Source organism: Gorilla gorilla, chromosome 15 (assembly GCF_029281585.2).
Source record: "Gorilla gorilla gorilla isolate KB3781 chromosome 15, NHGRI_mGorGor1-v2.1_pri, whole genome shotgun sequence".
Classification (NCBI taxonomy): Eukaryota; Metazoa; Chordata; class Mammalia; order Primates; family Hominidae; genus Gorilla; species Gorilla gorilla.
Window position 1 is genome coordinate 94425723 of NC_073239.2, and position 22432 is coordinate 94448154.

The 22432-nt window shown below is 40.7% G+C and overlaps 1 protein-coding gene across 1 annotated transcript in view; it reads right to left on the bottom strand.

The window, feature by feature from the left end:
- SPTLC2 (serine palmitoyltransferase long chain base subunit 2) overlaps positions 1–22432 on the bottom strand; it is a 110987-nt gene that overhangs the window by 56297 nt on the left and 32258 nt on the right. Inside the window, exons 3-5 of the mRNA XM_004055516.5 lie at positions 16389–16543; positions 14184–14332; positions 7812–7936 (exon numbers count right to left, since the gene is read on the bottom strand). Coding sequence (XP_004055564.2) covers positions 7812–7936; positions 14184–14332; positions 16389–16543 — 429 coding nt within the window. The remainder of the gene's footprint in view (positions 1–7811; positions 7937–14183; positions 14333–16388; positions 16544–22432) is intronic.

A 22432-nucleotide genomic window follows, 5' to 3' on the forward strand; every position in this document is an offset into this window, starting at 1 on the left:
TCGTGCACAACAGCACAGTGATCAATTTTAAGAAGAGGAAAAAGGTGTACACGATCATTTGTTTTTTGTAAAGACACCTTAAAAGTAGATGCAAAATTCTAGCCTTTTAATTTAATATCTTCAGTCCCATGACTGATGTAAATATTCAGATATATGGCAACAGGTCTTTATTTGTATCTAAAACATGACACATCCGTCTCTAAAACGTTTTGGTTTCTTTACGTGAGAGAATTCCATGTAGTTTTAGTATAATGTTCTGTTTATCTGTGGGAAATTGCAGCTGATGGGGTCATGTCTATGGAAATGGTGCATTCTCTCACTACTACTCATATCCAGAGTCCAGGGAAGATCCTACTTATTAACTTTTTCCCCACATAGCATGGACTGTAGGCTTCAGTTTTGTTTTAAAAAATCCCCAAACAAGCTTTGCTTTAACACACAAACATCAGTTTCTGCTAAGGCAACAAAAGGCTGAAGATCTCGGTTTGTTTTTTTTTTCACTGCAGTTCTTACTCTTTCATCTCTCAGGGGGCCCTTCAACCTGTCAGATCTCAACTCAGAAACAGGTTTTTCTCTGTCAAAAATAGCCTCAAAATATCCAATTAGATGAAAAGGGTGCAGAAAGTATATAGCATGCTCCCACGAGAATAAAAAGAAGAGAGAAGATACAAAGACACACAGTCATCCCTCAGTCTACAGGAGGACTTGGTTCCAGAACTGCCTCACCCTCACATTTATCCAAATCCATCCATGCTCATGTCCTGCAGTTGGCCCTGTGGGACCTGCAAGCCCTCCATATACTTGGGTTTTGTGTTCCATGAATACTATATTGTGTGTATGTGTGTGTGTGAGATGGAGTCTTGCTCTTGTTGCTGGAGTGCAGTGGTGCGATCTTGGTTCACTTGCAACCTCTGCCTCCCAGATTCAAGCGATTCTCCTGCCTCAGCGTCCCAACTAGCTGGGATTACAGAAGCCCACCACCAGGCCCAGCTAATATTTGTATTTTTAGTAGAGATGGGGTTTCACCATGTTGGCCAGGCTGGTCTTGAACTCCTGACCTCAGGTGATCCACCCGCCTCAGCCTCCCAAAGTGCCAAGATTACAGGTGTGAGACACTGTGCCTGGCTGAAAACTGTATTTCTGCTCCATATTTGATTGAAAAAAATCCACGTGTAAGTGGACCTGCATAGTTCAAACCATGTTGTTCAAGGGTTAACTATATATATATACACATGCTTATTTATTACAGAATATTCTTAAAGGAATACTTAAGAAACTTGTAACAGTAGTTGTGTTTGAAATTTTTTTTATGGACATAGTATTTATTAAGATAAAAAAGCTACCTGGTTAAAAATGCATAGATTAAAAATGAAGTGGCCAGGCATGGTGGCTCATGCCTGTAATCCTGGCAATTTGGGAGGCCAAGGTGGGTGGATCACTTGAGGTCAGGAGTTCGAGACCAGCCTGGCCAACATGGCAAAACCCCAACTCTACTACAAAGAAAACACAAAAAAATTAGCTGGGCGTGGTGGCAGGCGCCTGAAATCTCCGCTACACAAAAGGCTGAGGCAGTGAGGCAGTGAGCCGAAATTGTGCTGCTGCACTCCAGCCTGGGCAACAGAGGGAGACTCTGTCTGGGGGGAAAAAAAAAAGGAGGAGGAGGAGGAGGAAGAGGAAGAAAAGGAGGAAGAGGAGGAGAAGGAGGAGAAGGAGAAGAAGGAGACGAAGGAAAAGGAGAAGACTAGAGACGGCAGTATCAATAGACTCCTGGCTTTCTAATCTTTATGCATGCATACACACACACACACACACACACACACACACACACACAGATGTGTGTGTATGCATGAGTTCGCATATATACATACATTTTCTAGCTCTAGTCACTGAGAGGTGAGAAGCAGTGACACTCCTTCAGCAATAAACACACCTAGTTCCCAGACCTTGGTTTCTAAATATCATTCTCCAAAAAAAAGAACCAGCGCTTCTTGGAGAACTGGTTAACTCCAAAACTGGGATAGGGAAAATATAAGACGATCCTGGAGCGTTTTATCATGCCAGAAAGTATAAGAATGCTTTAAAAAAAAAAAAGTTATTATATATTCAAAGGACACAGGTACCCACCTGAAGCAGCTCCCAATGGCCAAAACTAAAACTCGAGGAACAAAAAAGAAGCAATTGTGTTGAATTATAAGCCAAATAATAAAAATATTCACAAACCCACAACGATAGAAATAAATAAGGGAGAAGCAAGAACTCTTCCTTACACAAAAATTCTAATTAGTAAGTATAGAAAGAATGAGAAAAATAGAAAAATCACCATTAGAACACCAAGGTAAGCCGGGTGCGGTGGCTCACGCCTGTAATCCCAGCACTTTGGGAGGCTGAGGTGGCTGGATCACCTGAGGTCAGGAGTTTGAGACCAGCCTGGCCAACGTGGTGAAACCCCATCTCTACTAAAAAATACAAAAAATTAGCCGGGCATGGTGGTGGGTGCCTGTAATCCCAGCTACTCAGGAGGCTGAGGCAGGAGAATTGCTTGAACCCAGGAGGCGGAGGTTGCAATGAGCCGAGATGGCGCCATTGCACTCCAGCCTGGGCAACAAGAGCAAAACTCCATCTCAAAAAAAAAAAAAAAAAAAAAAAAGAACACCAAGATAATAACTGCCACAGGCAAGATCAGAGACGCATACTAAAGTTAGTGGGTGAAAGTTTAATCCAAAATGCTATATACAGTCCCAAAGTATCTCTGCCACAATATATGGTGATTACAAAGGGAAAAGCAGTAAGTTGGTAGTAGAAAATCCCTGCTGACACCTGAGCCAAGTGATTAAGATTTACATCATCAGTAATATGTATCGAAACCACATAGTCTCTCGCATGATTCACTGAGAATGGTATCACTTCTGTGGTAGCTTTCTCAATAACGCACGGACTCAATCAAACCATAACAACACAACAGACAGACCCAAATTGGAGACATTCTACAAAATAAGGGACCAGTACCCTTCAGAAGTATTAAGGTCATGAAAGACAAAGAAAAACAGGAACTATCCCAGATTGGAGGAGACTGAGGAGCTACAACAGCTAAAGACAATGTGGATCCTCACCTGGATCCTGAAGCGGAAAAAGGACATTAGTGAAAAACTGGTGAAAACCAAATACGTCCTGTACTTTAGTTATAGTATTGTGTCACAGTTAATTTCTTAGCTGTAAGAAACAGTTCCACTGTTATGCAAGATGTTAACATAAAGGGAAGCTGAATGAATGGTATACAGGAACTCTCTGTACTCTTTTGTAACTCTTTTTGTAAGTCTAAATTAAAGTTTCAAAAAAGTGTTAAAATTGAAAAAGCGAAACTGGGGGAGAAAATAAAGAGAAGTCAGATTTCTCTTCAGCAAGTCAAATTCTTTACTTACCACTCTTGGCATTCAACTCTATCTTAGAAAGAACCCTCCCTTCCCTTCCCCTCCACACAAAATTTTATTTTCTCCTCTTTCCAGCTAAATATTTTTCTGGCAAACCTGCAAAAGCATTATGTTCTTTTTTTCTGGCAAAAAGGAACTCTTTTTAGACAGCCTTTTTTAGACAGCCTTATTCACCATTTCAATGTATCAATCTGTCTTTTTCCCTTAGAACTTATTCTGAAGCTTTATTAAATCTTTGGTTCAAAAATAAAAGATATTCATACTAGCAGTTAACATCTAAGCGCTTAATGTTTCAGGTATCATGTTAAAAGATTTAAAAGCATTATTACTATTAATCCTCACAATAATTCTATGTAGCAGACACTATTATCACTCCCACTTTACATATGAGGAAACTCTTGTTCAGGAGTTTAGAATCTTGCTCAAGGTCACAAGCACAGTAACAAAATAATAATAGCAATACTAATTGTTGCCCAGGCTGGAGTGCAGTGGCGCAATCTCGGCTCACTGCAGGCTCCGCCTCCCGCGTTCACGCCATTCTCCTGCCTCAGCCTCCCGAGTAGCTGGGACCACAGGCGCCTGCCACTATGCCTGACTAATTTTTTGTATTTTTAGTAGAGACGGGGTTTCACCGTGTTAGCCAGGATGGTCTCGATCTCCTGACCTCGTGATCCACCCGCCTGGGCCTCCCAAAGTCCTGGGATTACAGGCGTGAGCCACTGCGCCCGGCCACAAAATAATTATTAAATAAGACAAGTGTCTGCTTCCAGAACTTAATCAATATACTGCCCCACCCTGCCATCAAACTGAGCAATTAACCACCTCACATGGAAATTCAGTATCAGATTCAAAGGATCATTAAAACTGGATAAGTTACTGTCTTTAACAGATTAAACAATATTTAATAATATTTCAATTATAGTTTGATTTGGAATATAAATCTTTTTTGAGACGGAGTCTCGCTCTGTACCCCAGGCTGGAGTGCAGTGGCCCGATCTCGGCTCACTGCAAGCTCCGCCTCCTGGGTTCACGCCATTCTCCTGCCTCAGCCTCCGGAGTAGCTGGGACTACAGGCACCCGCCACCACGCCCGGCTAATTTTTTGTATTTTTAGTAGAGATGGGGTTTCATCCTGTTAGCCAGGATGGTCTCGATCTCCGCCCGTCTCGGCTTCCCAAAGTGCTGGGATTACAGGCGTGAGCCACCGCGCCTGGCCCTGGAATATAAATCCTTATGGTTGTATCTTCCAGGTCTGTGTAGAAAACGTCTAATTCTAGATAATCCTCTGTTAGAGCTTGTAAGCATACAGAGAGAAGAGCAAGATGAGATTCTCTAATCCTCCAGTGTTAAAAATTCTAACAAGAATCTCAGGCTTGTACTTCAAAATGCAGGACAGCAACGTACCATAACGTGAAGTCAAAGAACCATACATTTATGTCTTACAAGGAATTTTGTGTATTTTATTTAAGTTGTTGGGTATTTTGGCATGAAGTTGTTCTTATTACTCCCTTATTATCCTTTAATGTCCATAGGACGTGTAGTGATGCCCCCTCTCTCATTCCTGTTACTGGTAATACGCATCTTATCTCTTCTTATCCTGACCATTCTGGCCAGAGATTTATCAACTATATTCATTTTCTCAAAGAATCAGCTTCGGTTTCACTCATTTCCCTATTGTCCATTTTCTAATTCATTAATTTTTGCACTTATCATCATTATATTCTTCCTTTTGCTTAGTTTGGGTTTAATTTGTTCTTCTTTTTCTAATTTTTTAAGCTACAAGCTTTACTTTTTTTTTTTGAGACGGAGTCTGGCTGCTTTACTTTTTTTCTAATACAGGTTGAATATTCCTTATTCAAAATGCTTGGGACCAGATGTGTTTCAGAGTTCAGATTTTTATGGATTTTGGATTATTTGCATTATATTTACTGGTTTAGCACCCCTAAGCACTTTCTTTGAGCTGTCATGATGACACTCAAAATATTTACGAGTTTGAAACATTTTAGATTTCAGATTTGGGGATTAGGAATGCTCAACCTGTATAAACGTTTAATGCTATACATTTCCATCTGAGCACTGCTTTAGCTTCATCCAACAAACTGTAATAGGTTACATATTTCCATTTAGTTCAAAATATGTTTATTTTCCCGTTTTTTCTTCTTTGCCCCATGGGTTATTTAGAAATATGTTGTTTAATTTTCAAATATTCAAAGGTTTTCCAGATATCTTTGTGTTATCAATTTCTAATTTAAATTCCACTGTGATCACAGAACATACTTCGAATAATTTTAATACTTTCAAATTTACCAAAACTGGCTTAATGGCCTAGAATATGGTCTTTGGTAGTAAATGTTTTGCTGTTGTTGAGTGAAGTGTTTCATGACTCTCAATTAGGTCAACTGGTTGACAGTGTTTTCCAAACATTCTATATCATTACTGATTTTCTGTTTCATTCTTCTGTTAATTAAGAGAGAGGGGTTAGGGCAGGGCACAGTGGCTCACGCCTGTAATCCCAGCACTTTGGGAGGCCGAGGCAGGCAGATCATGAGGTCAGGAGATCAAGACCATCTTGGCTAACACGGTGAAACCCCGTCTGTACTAAAAATATAAAATATTAGCCAGGTGTGGTGGTGGGCGCCTGTAGTCCCAGCTACTCAAGAGGCTGAGGCAGGAGAATGGCGTGAACCCAGGAGGCAGAGCTTGCAGTGAGCCGAAATCATACCACTGCACTCCAGCCTGGGCAACAGAGCGAGACTCTGTCTCAAAAAAAACAAAAAAAGAGAGAGAGAGAGGGGTTAATGTCTCTAATTACAATGTCTCTAATTACAACTTTCTATTTGTCTACTTCTTTTAGTTTCATCAATTTCTGCTTCACGTACTTTGAAGCTCTGTTAATAACACATTTATGCCACAGGTTACAATTTTTTGAATTGCAAAATCAGACCCTGGCGATGACCTTGAGCAGTAGGATATAAATAACTCCCACATGCTTAGCGTTCCAATAATGGAACATTAGGTATAAATGGGATAAGCACCTACACATTTAAAATTATAACCTCTTGATGAATTAATTCCTTAATCATTACACAATGTTCCTCTTTATCACCAGAAATATTTCTTGCTCTGAAATCTTTGTTTATATTAATACAGGCACTTCACATTTCTTCTGATTATTATTTGCATGCTGTATTTTTTTCTATCCTTTTCCTTTTAACCTCTGTGTCTTCATATTTAAAATAGGTTGCTATTTTATATTAGGAAACCTACTTAATTTTATCCGACAATCTTTGTCTTCTCATTGGAATGTACAAACCATTTATATTTAATGTTTATCAACACAGGTGAGTTTAAATCTCCTATCTTGCTGTTTGTTTTCTATTTGTCCCATGTGTACCTTACAGACCCATACACTGCATAACTAAAAAGGACTTTAGAGTTAATCTAGCTCAACCACCTCATTTTACAAAAGAAACTTGGAGGATCAGAAAGATTATTTGACATGCTCACAGTCACACAGCTAAGTGTGACCATATAAACAACCAAAAAACAAAAACTCAATTCTCCTGCTTGAGTTAATCCACCACGTTTTCAATATACCATTCCTAGGTGTCATGTTAAACATGAGAATAAATAACCTCAAGGGGCCTTTCAGGATGAGAGTACCAATCTGCTGAAATATAATTTACATTTACATACAGACTGTGCCCTCTCACACCCGCTACCCACTTGGGGATATATATATATATTATATATATAATATGATATATATATTATATATATAATATGTAATATATATAATATGTAACATACATTATGTATAATATACAATATAATATTATATATATAATATTTTATATTTTATATATATATATAAAAATATATAAACACAGGCTGGTCTCAAACTCCACCTGCCTCGGCCTCCCAAAGCACTGGGATTACAGGCCACTGGGATTACAAAGCCACTGCGCCCAGCCACAAATTGTTTTTAATTTAAAAAATAAAATCAAATTGAGACGAGGCCTCACTATGTTGCCCAGGCTGGCCAACATGGTGAAACCCCGCCTCTGCTAAAAATACAAAAAATTAGCCAGGCGTGGTGGCACACAGCTGTAGTCCCAGCTACTTGGGAGGCTGAGGCAGGAGAATCGCTTGAATCCAAGAGACAGAGTCTGCAGTGAGCTGAGATGGCGCCACTGCACTCCAGCCTGGGCGAAAGAACAAGACTCCATCTCGAAAAAAAAGAAAAACAATTTGTGGTAGAAATATCTTTGGCTAAACTATGTTTAGCCTAAAGTTTACAACAGCTTTTGGCTCACTCTGACTGCTTTTCAAAACAAAAGAAGATATACATGAGGGAGTTTTCATAAATGACAGAGTATCTTACTTTGCCAACAAGAGCAGGAATGTTCATTGAATTCGTTGCAAATCCCATGCCATACGCCATAGCAGCTTCTACTCCTAAGAACCTTGCTACAAGCTCCTCTAGTTCTTCATGCTTGTCCAGGTTTCCTGTGTGAAGAAGTTAATAAAGTCAGTATCACAAAATCCTGAATTTAAGAATTACTCATCACTTTATTAAAAGAAATCATAGTGTATGTGTTGTGTCCTTTTCAGACTAAGATCTATGAAGGAGTCAATATTATGAAGAGTAATATTCTTCATAATATTGTGAAGAGTAGTATGTGCTCATAAAGAACACAATAGTTGAATAAAATCTGATTCAGCACCTGCAGTGGAATTTCCCCAAAGGGGGCTGCCAAAAATTTCTCCCATTCCTGTTTGTGCATACTAGTTCCAGGTCTAGGCCTTAGGAGGCCTAGCAAAATCTGCTTTTACACTTTTGAAGTCAGCTGCTATGTAAAACAATCTAACTGGCCTGTTGCAAAAACAGAACATGGGCGGGGGGATGGGAACTGAGGGATAAGAGACTATGGAAGAAGGAGGAGAAAAAGATGTAAGGAGAGGGGGAGACAGAGAGAAAGAGAAACAGAGATGCCCAGCCAGCCCTTAGCCCTTCCTGCCACCCAGCTGAGGTGTCAAACGTGAGTTAAGACATCTTGGATACCCTGTACACAGTCATAATTGTCTATCCAATACCACATGGAGCTAAGATAACATCAGGCCCTCCCTAAATTGCAGAATCATGAGCAAATAAATCTGTTGCTGTTTTAAACCACTAAGTTTTGAGATGGTTTGTTATACAGCAAGAGATAGGTAAAAATGTTTCTTCCTGGCAGGGTGCAGTGGCTCACGCCTGTAATTCCAGCACTTTGGGAGGCTGAAGAGGGCAGATCACCTAAGGTCAGGAGTTTGAGACCAGCCTGGCAACATGGCGAAACCTTGTCTCTACTCAAAATACAAAAATTAGCCAGGCATGGTGGCATGTGCCTGTAATCCCAGCTACTCGGGGGCTGAGGCAGGAGAATCGCTTGAACCTGGGAGGCAGAGGTTGCAGTGAGCTGAGATCGCACCACTGCACTTCAGCCTAGGCAACAGAGCGAGACTGACTCAAAAAAAAAAAAAAAAAGTTTCTTCCCTCACTGTGAACTGACTGGTAAATTTGTACTGCAATTTTATATTGGTACTCAAATCTTTAAGGACTAAATGACATTACATAGAGAAAAGATGCAGGAAAGAAGAATGCTAAACTTGGATGCCATGTGTCCTTAAGGCTTGCTTAATCAAAGCCCTTAGGAACTCTCTGGGCTAAATACTTCTAAATAGCAATAATAATTTGCCCTATCTACCTCATGACATTGTTGTGAGGATCAAAAGAGATAATATGTTTGAGATTTTTTTCTTTTTTTGAGAGAGAGAGTCTCGCACTGTCACCCAGGCTGGAGTGCAGTGGCGCAATCTCAGCTCACTGCAACCTCCACCTCCTGGGTTCAAGCAATTCTCCTGCCTCAGCCTCCCAAGTAGCCGGGATTACAGGTGCGGACCACCACGCCTGACTATTTTGTATTTTTAGTAGAGAGAGGGTTTCACCATGCTGGCCAGGCTGGTCTCAAACTCCTGACCTCAAGAGATCCACCCACCTTGGCCTCCCAAAGTGTTGGGATTACAGGCGTGAGCCACCGCATCCAGCCGAGCACTTTATAAAATATCAAATGCCATAAAGGCATAATGTATCCTTACTATATGTCGTCACTGCACAATGCTCCTTTAACCACAGGATTAGATCACAAGGCTTGTCATTTCTGGAGTGCCAGTTAGAAACTCTGTTTAAGGCAGGGGGAAATAAAAATGTTCTACTCCCATCTTCCTCTTGAAAATCATCACAAAACAACTGGATAACCAAGAAATAAAAGCTAAAAGCTCAATTTTTTTATTAATTAGTGGACATCTGTAATTCTGAACACAATTAATGAAAATGGAAGATATACAGAAGGATGATGCTACGGGTTCCACTGTGTTCCACCAAAAAAGATATTTTGACGTCCTCATTCCCAGAAGAATGTGACCTTCTTTGGAAACTGGAACTTTCCAGAGGTAATCAAATTAAAATGAGGTCATTCATTGGTTTCAACTTAAAATTAGCACCTAAAAGTAGGGTCAACCTGTCTTTTGAAGCTTTGAAACCAGGCATTGACTTGTCTCTAGCTGTGAAAGTTTTAGATGGTGTCTTCTTTCAATTTAAAGCTATTTCATCTACATCGAAAATCTGTGATTTATTGTAGACACCTTCATCAATTATTTCAGCTAGATCTTCTGGATAACTTGCTGAAGTTATCAGCATTCACTGCTTCACCTTGTACTTTTATGTTGTGGGGATGGCTTCTTTCCTTAAGCTTCATGAATGAACTTCTGCTAGGCTTAAGCTTTTCTTCTGCAGCTTCCTTACCTCTTTCAGCCTTGATAGAATTGAAGCGATTAGGATCTTCTTCTGGATTAGATTTGGGTTTAAGGGAATGTTGTGGCTGCTTTGATCTTTTATCCAGACCACTAAAACTTTCTCTCTACCAGCAATAAAAGGCTGTTTCACTTTCTTATAATTTGTGGGTTCACTGGAGTAGCACTTTTAATTTTCTTCAAGAACTTTTTTTGCATTCACAACTTGGCTAATTGCTTGGTGTAAGAGGCCTCGCTTTTGGCCTATGTCAGCTTTTAACATGCCTTCCTCACTAAGTTTAATCTCATGGAGGTAGCAAGTAAAACAATACTGGAAGGATGTGTGTTGAGATGAGGTAGGGGGAGCGGGGGAGATGAAGAAAAGCTGGTAAATGGGTACAAATATAGAGTTAGAAGAAATAAGTTCTAATGTTTGATAGCAGAGTAGGGGTGACTATAGTTAAAAACAATGTATTGTATATTTCAAAAAGCTAGATGAGAGGACTTGATGATCCCAACATATAAAAATAATAAATGCTTGGGGTGACGAGTACCCTAAATACCTTGACTTGATTCTATACACATTCTATACATGTAACAACACATCACATGTACCCCACACAAACGTACAAATGTTATGTATCAATAAAAAAATTTTACAAAGATTTTTTAAATAAATAAATAAATAAATAAAATGAGGCCATTAAGGGGATGCTAATGTCTTTATAGAAAGGGGAAATTTGGACACAGAGATAGACATGCACAGAAGGAATACAGAAGACAATGCTGTTTTTTTGTTTTTCTTGAGACAGAGTCTCGCTCTGTTGCCCAGGTGGAGTGCAGTGGTGTGATCTCGGCTCACTGCAACTTCTGCCTCACAGGTTCAAGAGATTCTCGTGCCTCAGCCTCCAGAGTGGCTGGGATTACAGGCGTGCACCTTCCATCACGCCCAGCTAATGTTTGTATTTCCAGTAAAGACAGGGTTTCACCATGTTGGCTAGGCTGGTCTTGCACTCCTGACCTCAAGTGATCTGCCCGCCTTGGCCTCCCAAAGTGCTGAGATGACAGGCATGAGCCACTGTGCCCAGCCAGAAGACGACAATGTTTGACACACAGGAAGACAGCCGTGTGGTGGAGTGATGCGCTATAAGCCAGGGAACGTCATGGATTGCTGTCGACACCAGAAGCTAGGAAGGATTCTCCAGAGCGTCAGAGAGCATGGCCCTGCTGACACCTAGACCCCAAACTTATAACCCACAGAATTATGAGACTAGACATTTTTGTTGTTTTAAGTCACTCTGTTCTGATATTTTGTTACAGCAGCCACAGGAAACTAATACAACTGGAAAATGACAGAGTTAGAAGAAGGTCATATGTATGCCCTTATAGAGTGGAATCCTTTGAAAACCAAGTAAATTCACTGTATGGAACCCTAGAGAAGCTTAAAAACCGGAGGGAACAGGCAGCAAAGTAATCAAGGGTTAAAGTTGGGCTACAAACAAGATGACTGGAAGATGATATAAAAATGAATAGGAACCCTCATACATTGATGGAGAGATTGTAAAACAGTACAGTCTCTTTGGAAAACAGTTTAGCAGTTCCTCAAAATGTCAAACACAGAGTTACCATATGACCTAGCAATTCCACTAGTAAGTATAAACCCAAGAGAAACAAAAATATATCATACAAAAACTTGTACACCCACGTTCACAGCAGCACTGCTGACAATAGCCAAAAAGTAGAAACAACCCAAATGACCATCAAGTGATAAGTGGATAAACAAGACGTGGCACCCTCACACAAAGGATTATTATTCAGTCATAGAAAAGAATGGAGTGCTGTTACACGCTACAACATGGATGAATTTGAAAATATTGTGCTAGTGAAGGAAGCCAGACAGAAAAGACCAAATGTTATACAATTCCTTTTATATTTAATGTCCAAAATAGGCAAATCTATAAAGACAAAAAGTAGACTACTGGTTGCCAAGGACTTGTAGGGGGAAGGGAAACAGTATCCAATGAATGCTACTGAGTATAGGGTTTCTTTTAGGAGGAATGAAAATATTTAAAATTAGATGGTGGGGCCAGGCATGGTGACTCACACCTATAATCCCAGTGTTCTGGAAGGCTGAGTTAGGAGAATCACTTGAGGCCAGGATTTCAAGAACACCCTGGGCAACATAGCCTCTTGAAAGAAATCCCCATCTCTACAAAAATCACATTAAAAAATCAGCTGGGCATGGTGGCGTGCACCTATAGTCCTAACTACTTAGGAGGCTGAGGTGGGAGGATGGCTGGAGTACCGAAGTTTGAGGCTGAAGTGAGCTGACTGCACCACCCCACTCCAGCCTGGGCAACAGAGACCCTGCATCCATCTATGCATCAATCTATCTATATATCCATGTATCTAGCTATCTAAATAAATAGATATAAAAATCTACACAATTTTATTTTTTTCCCTTTCTTCATGTTGTTTTAAATTTCGTGAGCTGACAGAGTTGCTATGGAAGATTAAATATGGATGCAAATTCTTTGTTATTCTTCCCAGTTGGAGGTGGAGGAGGGCAATCCCCACAACCCTTGAATCTGGGCTGACCTTAGCGACGCTTTGACCAATAGAAGAGGCATAAGTGATACTTTGGGACCTGTACAGCTAGGGCATAAAAAGCCTTCCAACTTTCAACTGGGTATCCTTGTTTTTGTTTTTTGACACAGTGTCTCACTCTGTCATGGGCTAGGGTGCAGTAGCACGATCATAGCTCACTGCAGCCTCAAACTCCTTGGCTCGAGGGATGCTCTGGCCTCAGCCTCCTGAATGGCTAGGATCACAAGCATGCGCCACCACGTTCGGCTACTTTATCTTTATTTTTTTAGAGACCGGGTCTCACCATGTTGCTCAGACTGGTCTCGAACTCCTGGCCTCAGCTGATCTTCCTATCTTGGCCTCACAAAGTGCTGGGATTATAGGCATGAGCCTCCGTGCCTGGCTTCAGTCAGGTATCTTTGCATGCTTGCTCTAGAGGCCTGCAGCCATGCATGATGAACAACTCTCCAAGACCACCATGGTATGAAGAAACCCAAGCTAGAAACATGGAGAGGCCACACAGAGCTCCAGCCACTGCAGCCTAGGTGAAACATGTGAATGAAGAAGGCTTCATGTCTCCAGCCATACAGCCACCACTGAGTGCAACCGTGAGAGGAACCCTGGGTAAGAAGCACCCAACTGTGCTTGCCAATCCCTAGAACCCTGAGAAATAACTAACAATGAACTGTTCTTTTAATCTACTGTGCTTACAGTAATAAGTATTTGGAAAGTTTTCATAACTTCCAGGGTTGTCAGTTCTCTGAATCAAATTGGAACAATCTGAAATCTTCCTCTGAATTAAAATAAATTGAATCTCTTTATATAAAGTTATTACTCTTTTATATTTTACAAACTTAAAACAATAATAAAAAGAGTTTATATTTATTGTCTACTATGTTCCAAGTGCTCTACATGGATTAGCTTACTTAAGTCTTAAAAGAGCTCTATAAGGCAGGAATTATTATTAGCCCCCATGTACCCGTATGAAAGCAGATTAACTCTCATATGCCCAACGTCCTAATAAGTGGCACTCTTAACCACTAACATTTGCAAAAGCCAATGAAATCAACATTAAAGTTATAAATGAAACAAACACTGGCAGGATTTTTCGAGGGACATTCTATATGTATAACACATTGGGAAAGATAAACACATCTCAAAATGTGTTGAAAGCATTGAAATCATCCATCACACTTCAGAAAAACAAAGCATTCTTCACCTTATCTAAATGACATGACAAAGTGTAGATATTTAATACTCTAGGTCAATATTACTATTATTTGCCCCTGACTAAAACAATGTCAAAAACAGCAGCTGGCCAAATACAGCTTTCACTTACCAATTTCCTGCCGAGTACTGCACACTCCAGCTCCATACTCCTCTAGGACTTTGGCGGCTGCTTCTTGACATGATCCAGTATTCCGTGCAAATCCAAGATAGTTGTAGGAACCCATGTTTATAACACCTTTTATTATATTCCCTGTATACCTGTGCATCAATAGCATAAAACAGTGAAACTCATGAGCAAAAAAGTACTTACATGTAATATTAAATGAACTGGTGACACAAAAGGAAGCAGAGAGAACAAAGTCTATATTAAAAAAATCTCAAACACACTACCAATTATGGAAATGGAAGTTAAAATAATCAATTTTCATTTATTAATAGTGACAAAGATTTTAAAACTAATGATATCCAGTGTTGGCCAGGACAGTCACCTTATCTTACAGGACACTGTACATAAGAATATCAGGTTTGTTTTTTGGAGGGCAGTTTGGCAGTACTTATCCATTAAAAGATATACATACTCTGACTCAGTAACTCCCGCACATGAGAATATATACACATGAGGATCCTTTGAGAGCCACTGCACAATTTGCCACATCTGTTCGTCAGATACAGAGACCAGTGACATTTCATACAATGGAAGCTGAGGCAGCCTGGGCCCCTAACTAAGGACAAAATGGTTCAAGGGCCCCACCAACCTAGGATGAACATGAAGTATCGATAAGGATAAACTGTTACTGTTTTAATTCCCTGAGATTTTGAGATTATTAACACAGCCCAACCTGTCACACCATGGCACATGTATACTGTAAAATACAATGTAGTCACTACACATAATAAACTTGCTGTGAATATACACATGAGAAGGGGTGTCACTAATATTTGACCAAGCTAAGAAGGCAAGCTGTAGGCCAGGCACAGTGGCTCACGCCTGTAATCCCAGCACTTTGGGAGGCCGCGGTGGGTGGATCACAAGGTCAGGAGATTGAGACCATCCTGACTAACACAGTGAAACCCTGTCTCTACTGAAAAACACAAAAAATTAGCCGGGTGTGGTGGCGGGAGCCTGTAGTCCCAGCTACTCGGGAGGCTGAGGCAGGAGAATGGCGTGAACCCAGGAGGCAGAGCTTGCAGTGAGCCAAGATGGTGCCACTGCACTCCAGCCTGGGTGACAGAGCAAGACTCTGACACTTTGGGAGGCCAAGGTGGGCAGATCACTTGAGGCCAGGAGTTTGAGACCAGCCTGGCCAACATGGTGAAACCTCATCTCTACTAAAAATACAAAAAGTAGCTGAGCATGGTGGTGCATCTCTGTAGTCCCAGCTACCAGGGAGGCTAAGGTGGGAGAATCACTTGAACTTGGGAGGTGGAGGTTGCAGTGGGCTAAGATTGTGACACTGCACTCCAGCCTGGGCAACAAAGCGAGACTCTGACTCAAATAAATAAATAAGTAAACAAACAAACAAATACAATGTTAAAAATACAAAAAGTTTTCCAAACTATTCAATCCATTTAAGTAAAAACACTCTACATATCATCCTTAAATCATTTGAGAAATCAAAATATCCAGAAATAAATTTGGATACTTGATTCTGATAAGTGGCATAATGGAAAGGATAGCTTTTCTTTTTTTTTTTTTTTAAAGTAAAGACCAAAAATAAAACAGACTAAACTTTTGTATACTGTTTCTTATCAATAGGAGTTATTTTTAAAAATAAAGAAGCCAGGCTGGGCGCGGTGGCTCATGCCTGTAATCCTAGCACTTTGGGAGGCTGAGGGGGACAGATCACTTGAGGTCAGGCATTCGAGACCAGCCTGGCCAACATGGTGAAACCCCATCTCTACTAAAACAAATACAAAAATTAGCTAGGTGTGGCGGTGCATGCCTGTAGTCCCAGCTACTCGGGAGGCTGAGGCAGGAGAATTGCTTGAACCTGGGAGGCGGAGGTTGCAGTGAGCTGAGATCACGCCACTGCACTCCAGCCTGGGTGACAGAGCGAAACTCCATCTCAAAAAATAAATAAATAAATAAGCCAAATTTTGTTCTGAACTATAATCCAACACAGTATCAAATGTAATAGAAAGATACATCTTAAAAAGCTCAACAACGAAGAATATGTAAGGAAACCAATCATATTGTATCCTCAGCTGCTACTCCTATTTTGAGAGAATACTCAATTTATAATAACATATTTTCTCAAATGAAGAAACCCTTTTGTAATTGTTGTCAAGAAATAATTTCCCAACCAAGACTCACTTGAAGGACCAGTTATAATCATGAGACTGTCTCTCCATGATGTCCACCCTGGCTCCAGGCACACTACAGATTGGCCGATTCCAGTTGTCTCTTATCCTCATGTACAGATTCCTTGTATAAAAGTTTTCAAAATCTTGATACAATGACACAAAGTCCTGCCAAGAAATGGTGACATACCATAAATTTAACTGAGTTACTTTATTAAAAAATTTTTTAACAGATGACATGATCTTTTATTTATGTAAATTTATGGGGTAAAAGGGCAATTTCATTACGTGCAAGATTGTGTAATGGACAAGTCAGGGATTTTACGGTATCAGTCATTCAAATAACACACATGGTACCCATTAAGTAATTTCTCATCATCCACCCTCACTCTCTCACCCTTCCAAGTCTCCACTGTCTATCATTTCACTCAGTTACTTTAAAAACAAACTTTATAACTTCCATTTTCATACTGTAAGAGCACCTGAGAATGAGAGGCCACTTATATTTAATTAACTGCTAAATCAGGACAGGCTTGGTGGCTCACGTCTGTAATCCCAGGACTTTAGAAAGCCAATGCAGGAGGATTGCTTGAGCTCAGGAGTTCGGGACAAGCCTGGGCAACATAGCGAGACTCTGTCTCAATAAAAACATTTTAAAAATTAGCCAGGTGCAGTGCACCTGTAGTCCCAGCTACTCGGGAAGCTGAGGCAGGGAGATCCCTTGTGCCCAGTAGACTGGGGCTGCAGTGAGCTATGATGGCACCACTGTACTCCAGGCTGGATAACAGCAAAAACAACAACAACAAAAACCCTGATGTATCAGGAAAACATCTGGAAAGGCATCAATTCTCTATGATTATTTTAACACAACTCTTATCAGATAAAAGTCACTTAACTTTAATAGTTGACATATATTACATGGTTTCAAATAACTGACTTCATGAATGTAGAGCACAAGAATGTAAATTAACAAAGTAGTCCTCATAAAAATAAAATGTAGTCATACAATTCTGTCATTAAATGGTTTCCCTCCCTAATAATCTCAAAAAGACTGCTCTTCCCTCCCCATAAGCCTCCCCCCACATTAACAGATTAGGGGAAATGCCATAAAAACCACATAATTCCAATTTCAACCAAGAAAAACAATTCCAAAATTAAGATTCCATCCTTTGCATATTTTCAAGGATCAAAATGAAACAAATCCAAAGAGAAAATAATAAACAAGAAACACTATAAAATAGGATATAGGGGCCGGGTGTGGTGGCTCACACCTGTAATCCCAGCACTTTGGGAGGCCGAGGTGGGTGGGTGGGCAGATCACTTGAAGTCTCAGGAGTTCACGACCAGCCTGGCCAACACGGCGAAACCCATCTCCACTAAAAATACAAAAATTAGCTGGGCATGGTGGCGGTTGCCTGTAATTCCAGCTACTCGGGAGGATTGAGGCAGCAGAATGGCTTGAACCCGGGAGGCAGAGGTTGCAGTGGGCCGTGGTCACTGCACTCCAGCCTGGGCAACAGAATGAGACTCCATCTCAAAAAAAAAAAAAAAAAATGGTTATAGGAAGCCACCCACCTTAGGTTCTTTTCCCTTTAGAAAGGAATTTTTTAAAAAAGAAAAAAAAAAAGAGGCCAGGTACAATGGTTCATGCCTGTAATCCCAACACTTCAGGAAGCTAAGGTGGAAGGATTGCTTGTGGCCAGGAATCTGAAATGACAGTAAGCTATGACTACACCACTGCACTCCAGTCTGTGCAACAGAGCGAGAACCTGTCTCAAAAAGAAAAGAAGGCAGGACACAGTGGCTCACGCCCGTAGTCCCAACACTTGGGAGGCTAAGGCAGGAAGATCACTTGAGCCCAGGAGTTCAAGACCAGCCTGGGCAACATAGTGGGACTCTGTCTCTACAAATAAATTTTTAAAAAGAAAGAAAAGAAAATACATTCCCAAAATGAATTCCTATGCTCAGGAACTTAACCCTTCCTCTGAGAGATTAAGTTGTACTAAAACTTAAGTCTGTAAAAAATCAAGTCACAGTGGAGCAGAAATGCTATGCCTGGTGTTAGGTATGACCACTACTCAGAACACATGTGACCAGACCATATGAGATCTACTTAAACTCTTGAATGTAAAGGGTAAACCAAACAACAAGAAAACGAAACTACAGTTTTTACTGTATCAGCCAACTACTGAGTTTATAACCATCAGATCTGGGCTTGGTGCCAATATAAATTAAGCTGTTAACTAAATCAGTCAAAAACACTGAAAAAGCTTAAGCCTTATTCTGTAAAAGATTTTCATTGCTAAAGAAGGCTGCATACAACTCTAAAATTAACAACTTTCTATGACACCGGACTCTCAAGTGCCTATTGAATGAGCCTCCCAGTAGATAAATCTTATAAATAAGGCTGAGCAAAGTCAGAAGCTACTCTAAGAATCTGCAGTACCTGATACCATCTCTCTTTTTTTTTTTTTTTTGAGGCAGAGTTTCGCTCTTGTTGCCCAGGCTGGAGTGTCATGGTGTGATCTCACCTCACTGCAACCTCTGCCTCCCAGGTTCAAGCGATTCTCCTGCCTCAGCCTCCCGAGTAGCTGGTATTACAGGCGTCTGCCACCATTTTTTGTATTTTTTGTATTTTTAGTAAAGACGGGGTTTCACTATGTTGGCCAGGCTGCTCTCAAACTCCTGACCTCAGGCAATCCACCCACCTCCGCCTCCCGAAGTGCTGGGATTAAAGGTGTGAGCCACCATGCCCAGCCACCATCTCTTTTACAGCTGGTTCTAATAGTTAATTTTCCTCAGGACAGAAAATATTCATAAATAACATGTCTATCACAATTGGAAATTTTTCATTTAAATGGCATGTCCATTTTGATAGCCTTCCAACAAGTATACTGGTTGAATGAAAATAGGAATAGAGATATCCAATTCTAATTAAAACTTATTTGGCTGTTATTATCCATGCATTTATTTCCCAAAGGAAAAAACAAAAAGTAGTCTTCCTTTCATTCATGTCAAAAAGCGTAACAGTACTAACCCTTCTAACGAAGGAAATGACAGTACTGATTATCTCATTTCTTTTTTTTAATTTAAAAAAAAAAAATTTTGGCCGGGCACGGTGGCTCACGCCTGTAATCCCAGCACTTTGGGAGGCCGAGGCGGGCGGATCACGAGGTCAGCAGATCGAGACCATCCTGGCTAACACAGTGAAACCCGTCTGTACTAAAAATACGAAAACAAAATTAGCCGGGCGTGGTAGCGGGCGCCTGTAGTCCCAGCTACTCGGGAGGCTGAGGCAGGAGAATGGCGTGAACCTGGGAGGCGGAGCTTGCAGTGAGCTGAGATTGTGCCACTGCACTCCACCACACCTGGCTAATTTTTGTATTTTTTAGCAGAGACAGTGTTTCACCATGTTGGTCAGGCTGGTCTTGAACTCCTGACCTCAAAGGATCTGCCTGCCTCAGCCTCCCAAAGTGCTGAGATTACAGGCGTGAGCCACGGCGCCAGGCTGATCTCATTTCTTTATAACCTTTCTAAACACTGCACATTAACGTTCAAAGTATTAACTCCAATATTAAGAGAAATATTTCCTTACAGACAAATTTTTATTAGCAACAAAAGCAATATTTTTTGTTTTACTATATAAAACAGAAAAACCTTAGAGTCTGCTCCAAATACCAGAGGGATTATCAAACCCCAAGATAGAAAAAAGACTGCAGGCCAGAATGAAGTAGAGCTTCACCCCTCAGCCTTGGGCTAAACAAAGAAAACCAGAGGCACAGCTCTGGGATTAGGAAGGAAGCAATGGGTTCCAATTTCCTGAACAAAGAATTGTGCCTGCCATGGTCAGGCATTTCCATCTCTCCTTAACAAATGATTAAGTCACAGTAGCACAGGGTAAAGGAGGAGAAGCTGTCACGAGAGATGTTAGGGACCAAAAGTGGGTGGCATAGAATGGTAGGAAAGACGGACTTATGGCCGAAATCTCAGCTCCCCTTTACTCCTTAGCTAAGCTCCAGGGTAGTAGCTCTGATCTCAGTCAGTAGGTTCAGCAAAAAGATTTGATAGGTATGGCTGGGCGCAGTGGCTCACGCCGTAATCCCAGCACTTTGGGAGGCCAAGGCGGGTGGATCGCTTGAGCCCAGGAGTTTGAGACCAGCCTGGGCAATGTAGTGAAACTCTGTCACTACAAAAAATACAAAAATTAGCCAGGTGTGGTGGCATGTGCCTGTAGTCCCAGCAACGTGGGAGGCTGAGGTGGACAGATCACTTGAGCTCAGAAGGTTGGGGCTGTAGTGAGCCAAGATCGGACCACTGCACTTTAGCCTGGGCAATAGAGTGAAAAGCTGTCTCAAAAAATAAATAAATAAATAAATAAATAAATAAATAATAATAATAATTTTAAAAAAGATCAGAAGGGCAGCAAACCAAACTCCCTGCAGCTTAGCCATGAAAAAAAGGAGGGGAGGGGTCACTACTTGCAGTTCCAGTTCTAGGCAATGGGAGTGTATTTCCAAAAATATCAGGTTAACTTTAAATATTCTAAGACCACAGTTAAACTAGGGGGGTAATCTTTTCATTCATTCATTCAAATATATCTTAGTGAGTACTCGATACATACTGGATTGTATGCCAGACTTTCAGGATACGTTAAAGAACAAGACAGTTCTCTCCGCAAAGAGTGATAGCCCCACTATTCCGACCCTCATTCCCCCATCTCCACCACTCTCTTCCTCCTCCTCAGTTTGGTCACTGTGAAGGGACTTTAGTTAAGGCTTATGTAATACTCATCATCATTGACCTAATACTCAGTTATTGAACATTTACTGAGCAGTACCTTCCAGGCACTAAACTGGGCACTGGGAATAAAAATGAGTAAGAACAACCTCTACACTCCCTAAGAACTCTTAGTGTAGTGGAGAAACACATAAATAAATACAATATATAAGTACTATAAAAGGGTGTTTGTCCAGAGAAGGAGTGAATACCTAATTGATAAGGGAGTGACAATGATAAAGTCAAGTCCAAGCAGCCTTAAGGATATACTCATAAACATTCTTCCTGAAGATCCTCACAAATCCCATATCCTAGCACATGTAAGTAGAGGGAAAACAATACCTACTCGCGACTAAATGCTGGATCACTGGGCTTGAAATACTCCTCACTTAAGAGCCTTCTCAACTCAAGAGAACAACTCAAACTCTTGGATTTGCTGCTTAGAGATCAATGAAGACCTTATCAAAAGCAGTCTAGGGACATCTCAATAAGAAGCCAATAAATATCCTTTACTGGTTAAGCCTATTTAAGGTAAGCCTTCTAGAAAATATCCTATATCGTTTAATATAATATACATAAGTACCACCTATTCTAGCACCTATACAAGCATTAAGAACACAGGGGGCAAAGCTGGATGCTATCACTTTCTGAAGTCCACTTTCTAACAACTGTCCCTTTGTTAAGCATTATTCTGGTCTAACACAGATAGTCAAATATGTTTACATGATGATGATAAAGATGATGAATAATCACAACAGCAGAAAGAGTGCCCATCTACTGAGTATTTATGACATACCAGGCACTTGCCAAGTGCTTTACATGCACACATATTTATATACTTATATATGTAAGTATGTAAATGTACATACTCTGCACACTCTTAAGGAAGATATCATTTCCTACACTTTCAGAAAGTCTAAATGGTTTTCCCACTTAGGAAAGCAGCCAGAGGCAGAGCCAGGAACTGATGATCCAGGCCTTCTAACTTTACTCTGTGCTCCCAACCCCAATGCCACACTGCCTCTTATTTGGTGATGCTACTAAATCAATCTGAAATACTTTGATAGCGTTCAAAGCACTTCAAGACCACTGTGCTATTGTCCTTCCCATTCTTTTCCTATGTTCTGCATATGACCAACACACACATAACAAACCCCCCACAAGACACACAGACACACACACACACACTTAGGAGCTGGAAGGCTAAAAACTGTATTTCCTGGACACCCTTGTGATCGGGTTGCGGATGTGATGTAGGGTCTACCAGTGAGAAGCACACAC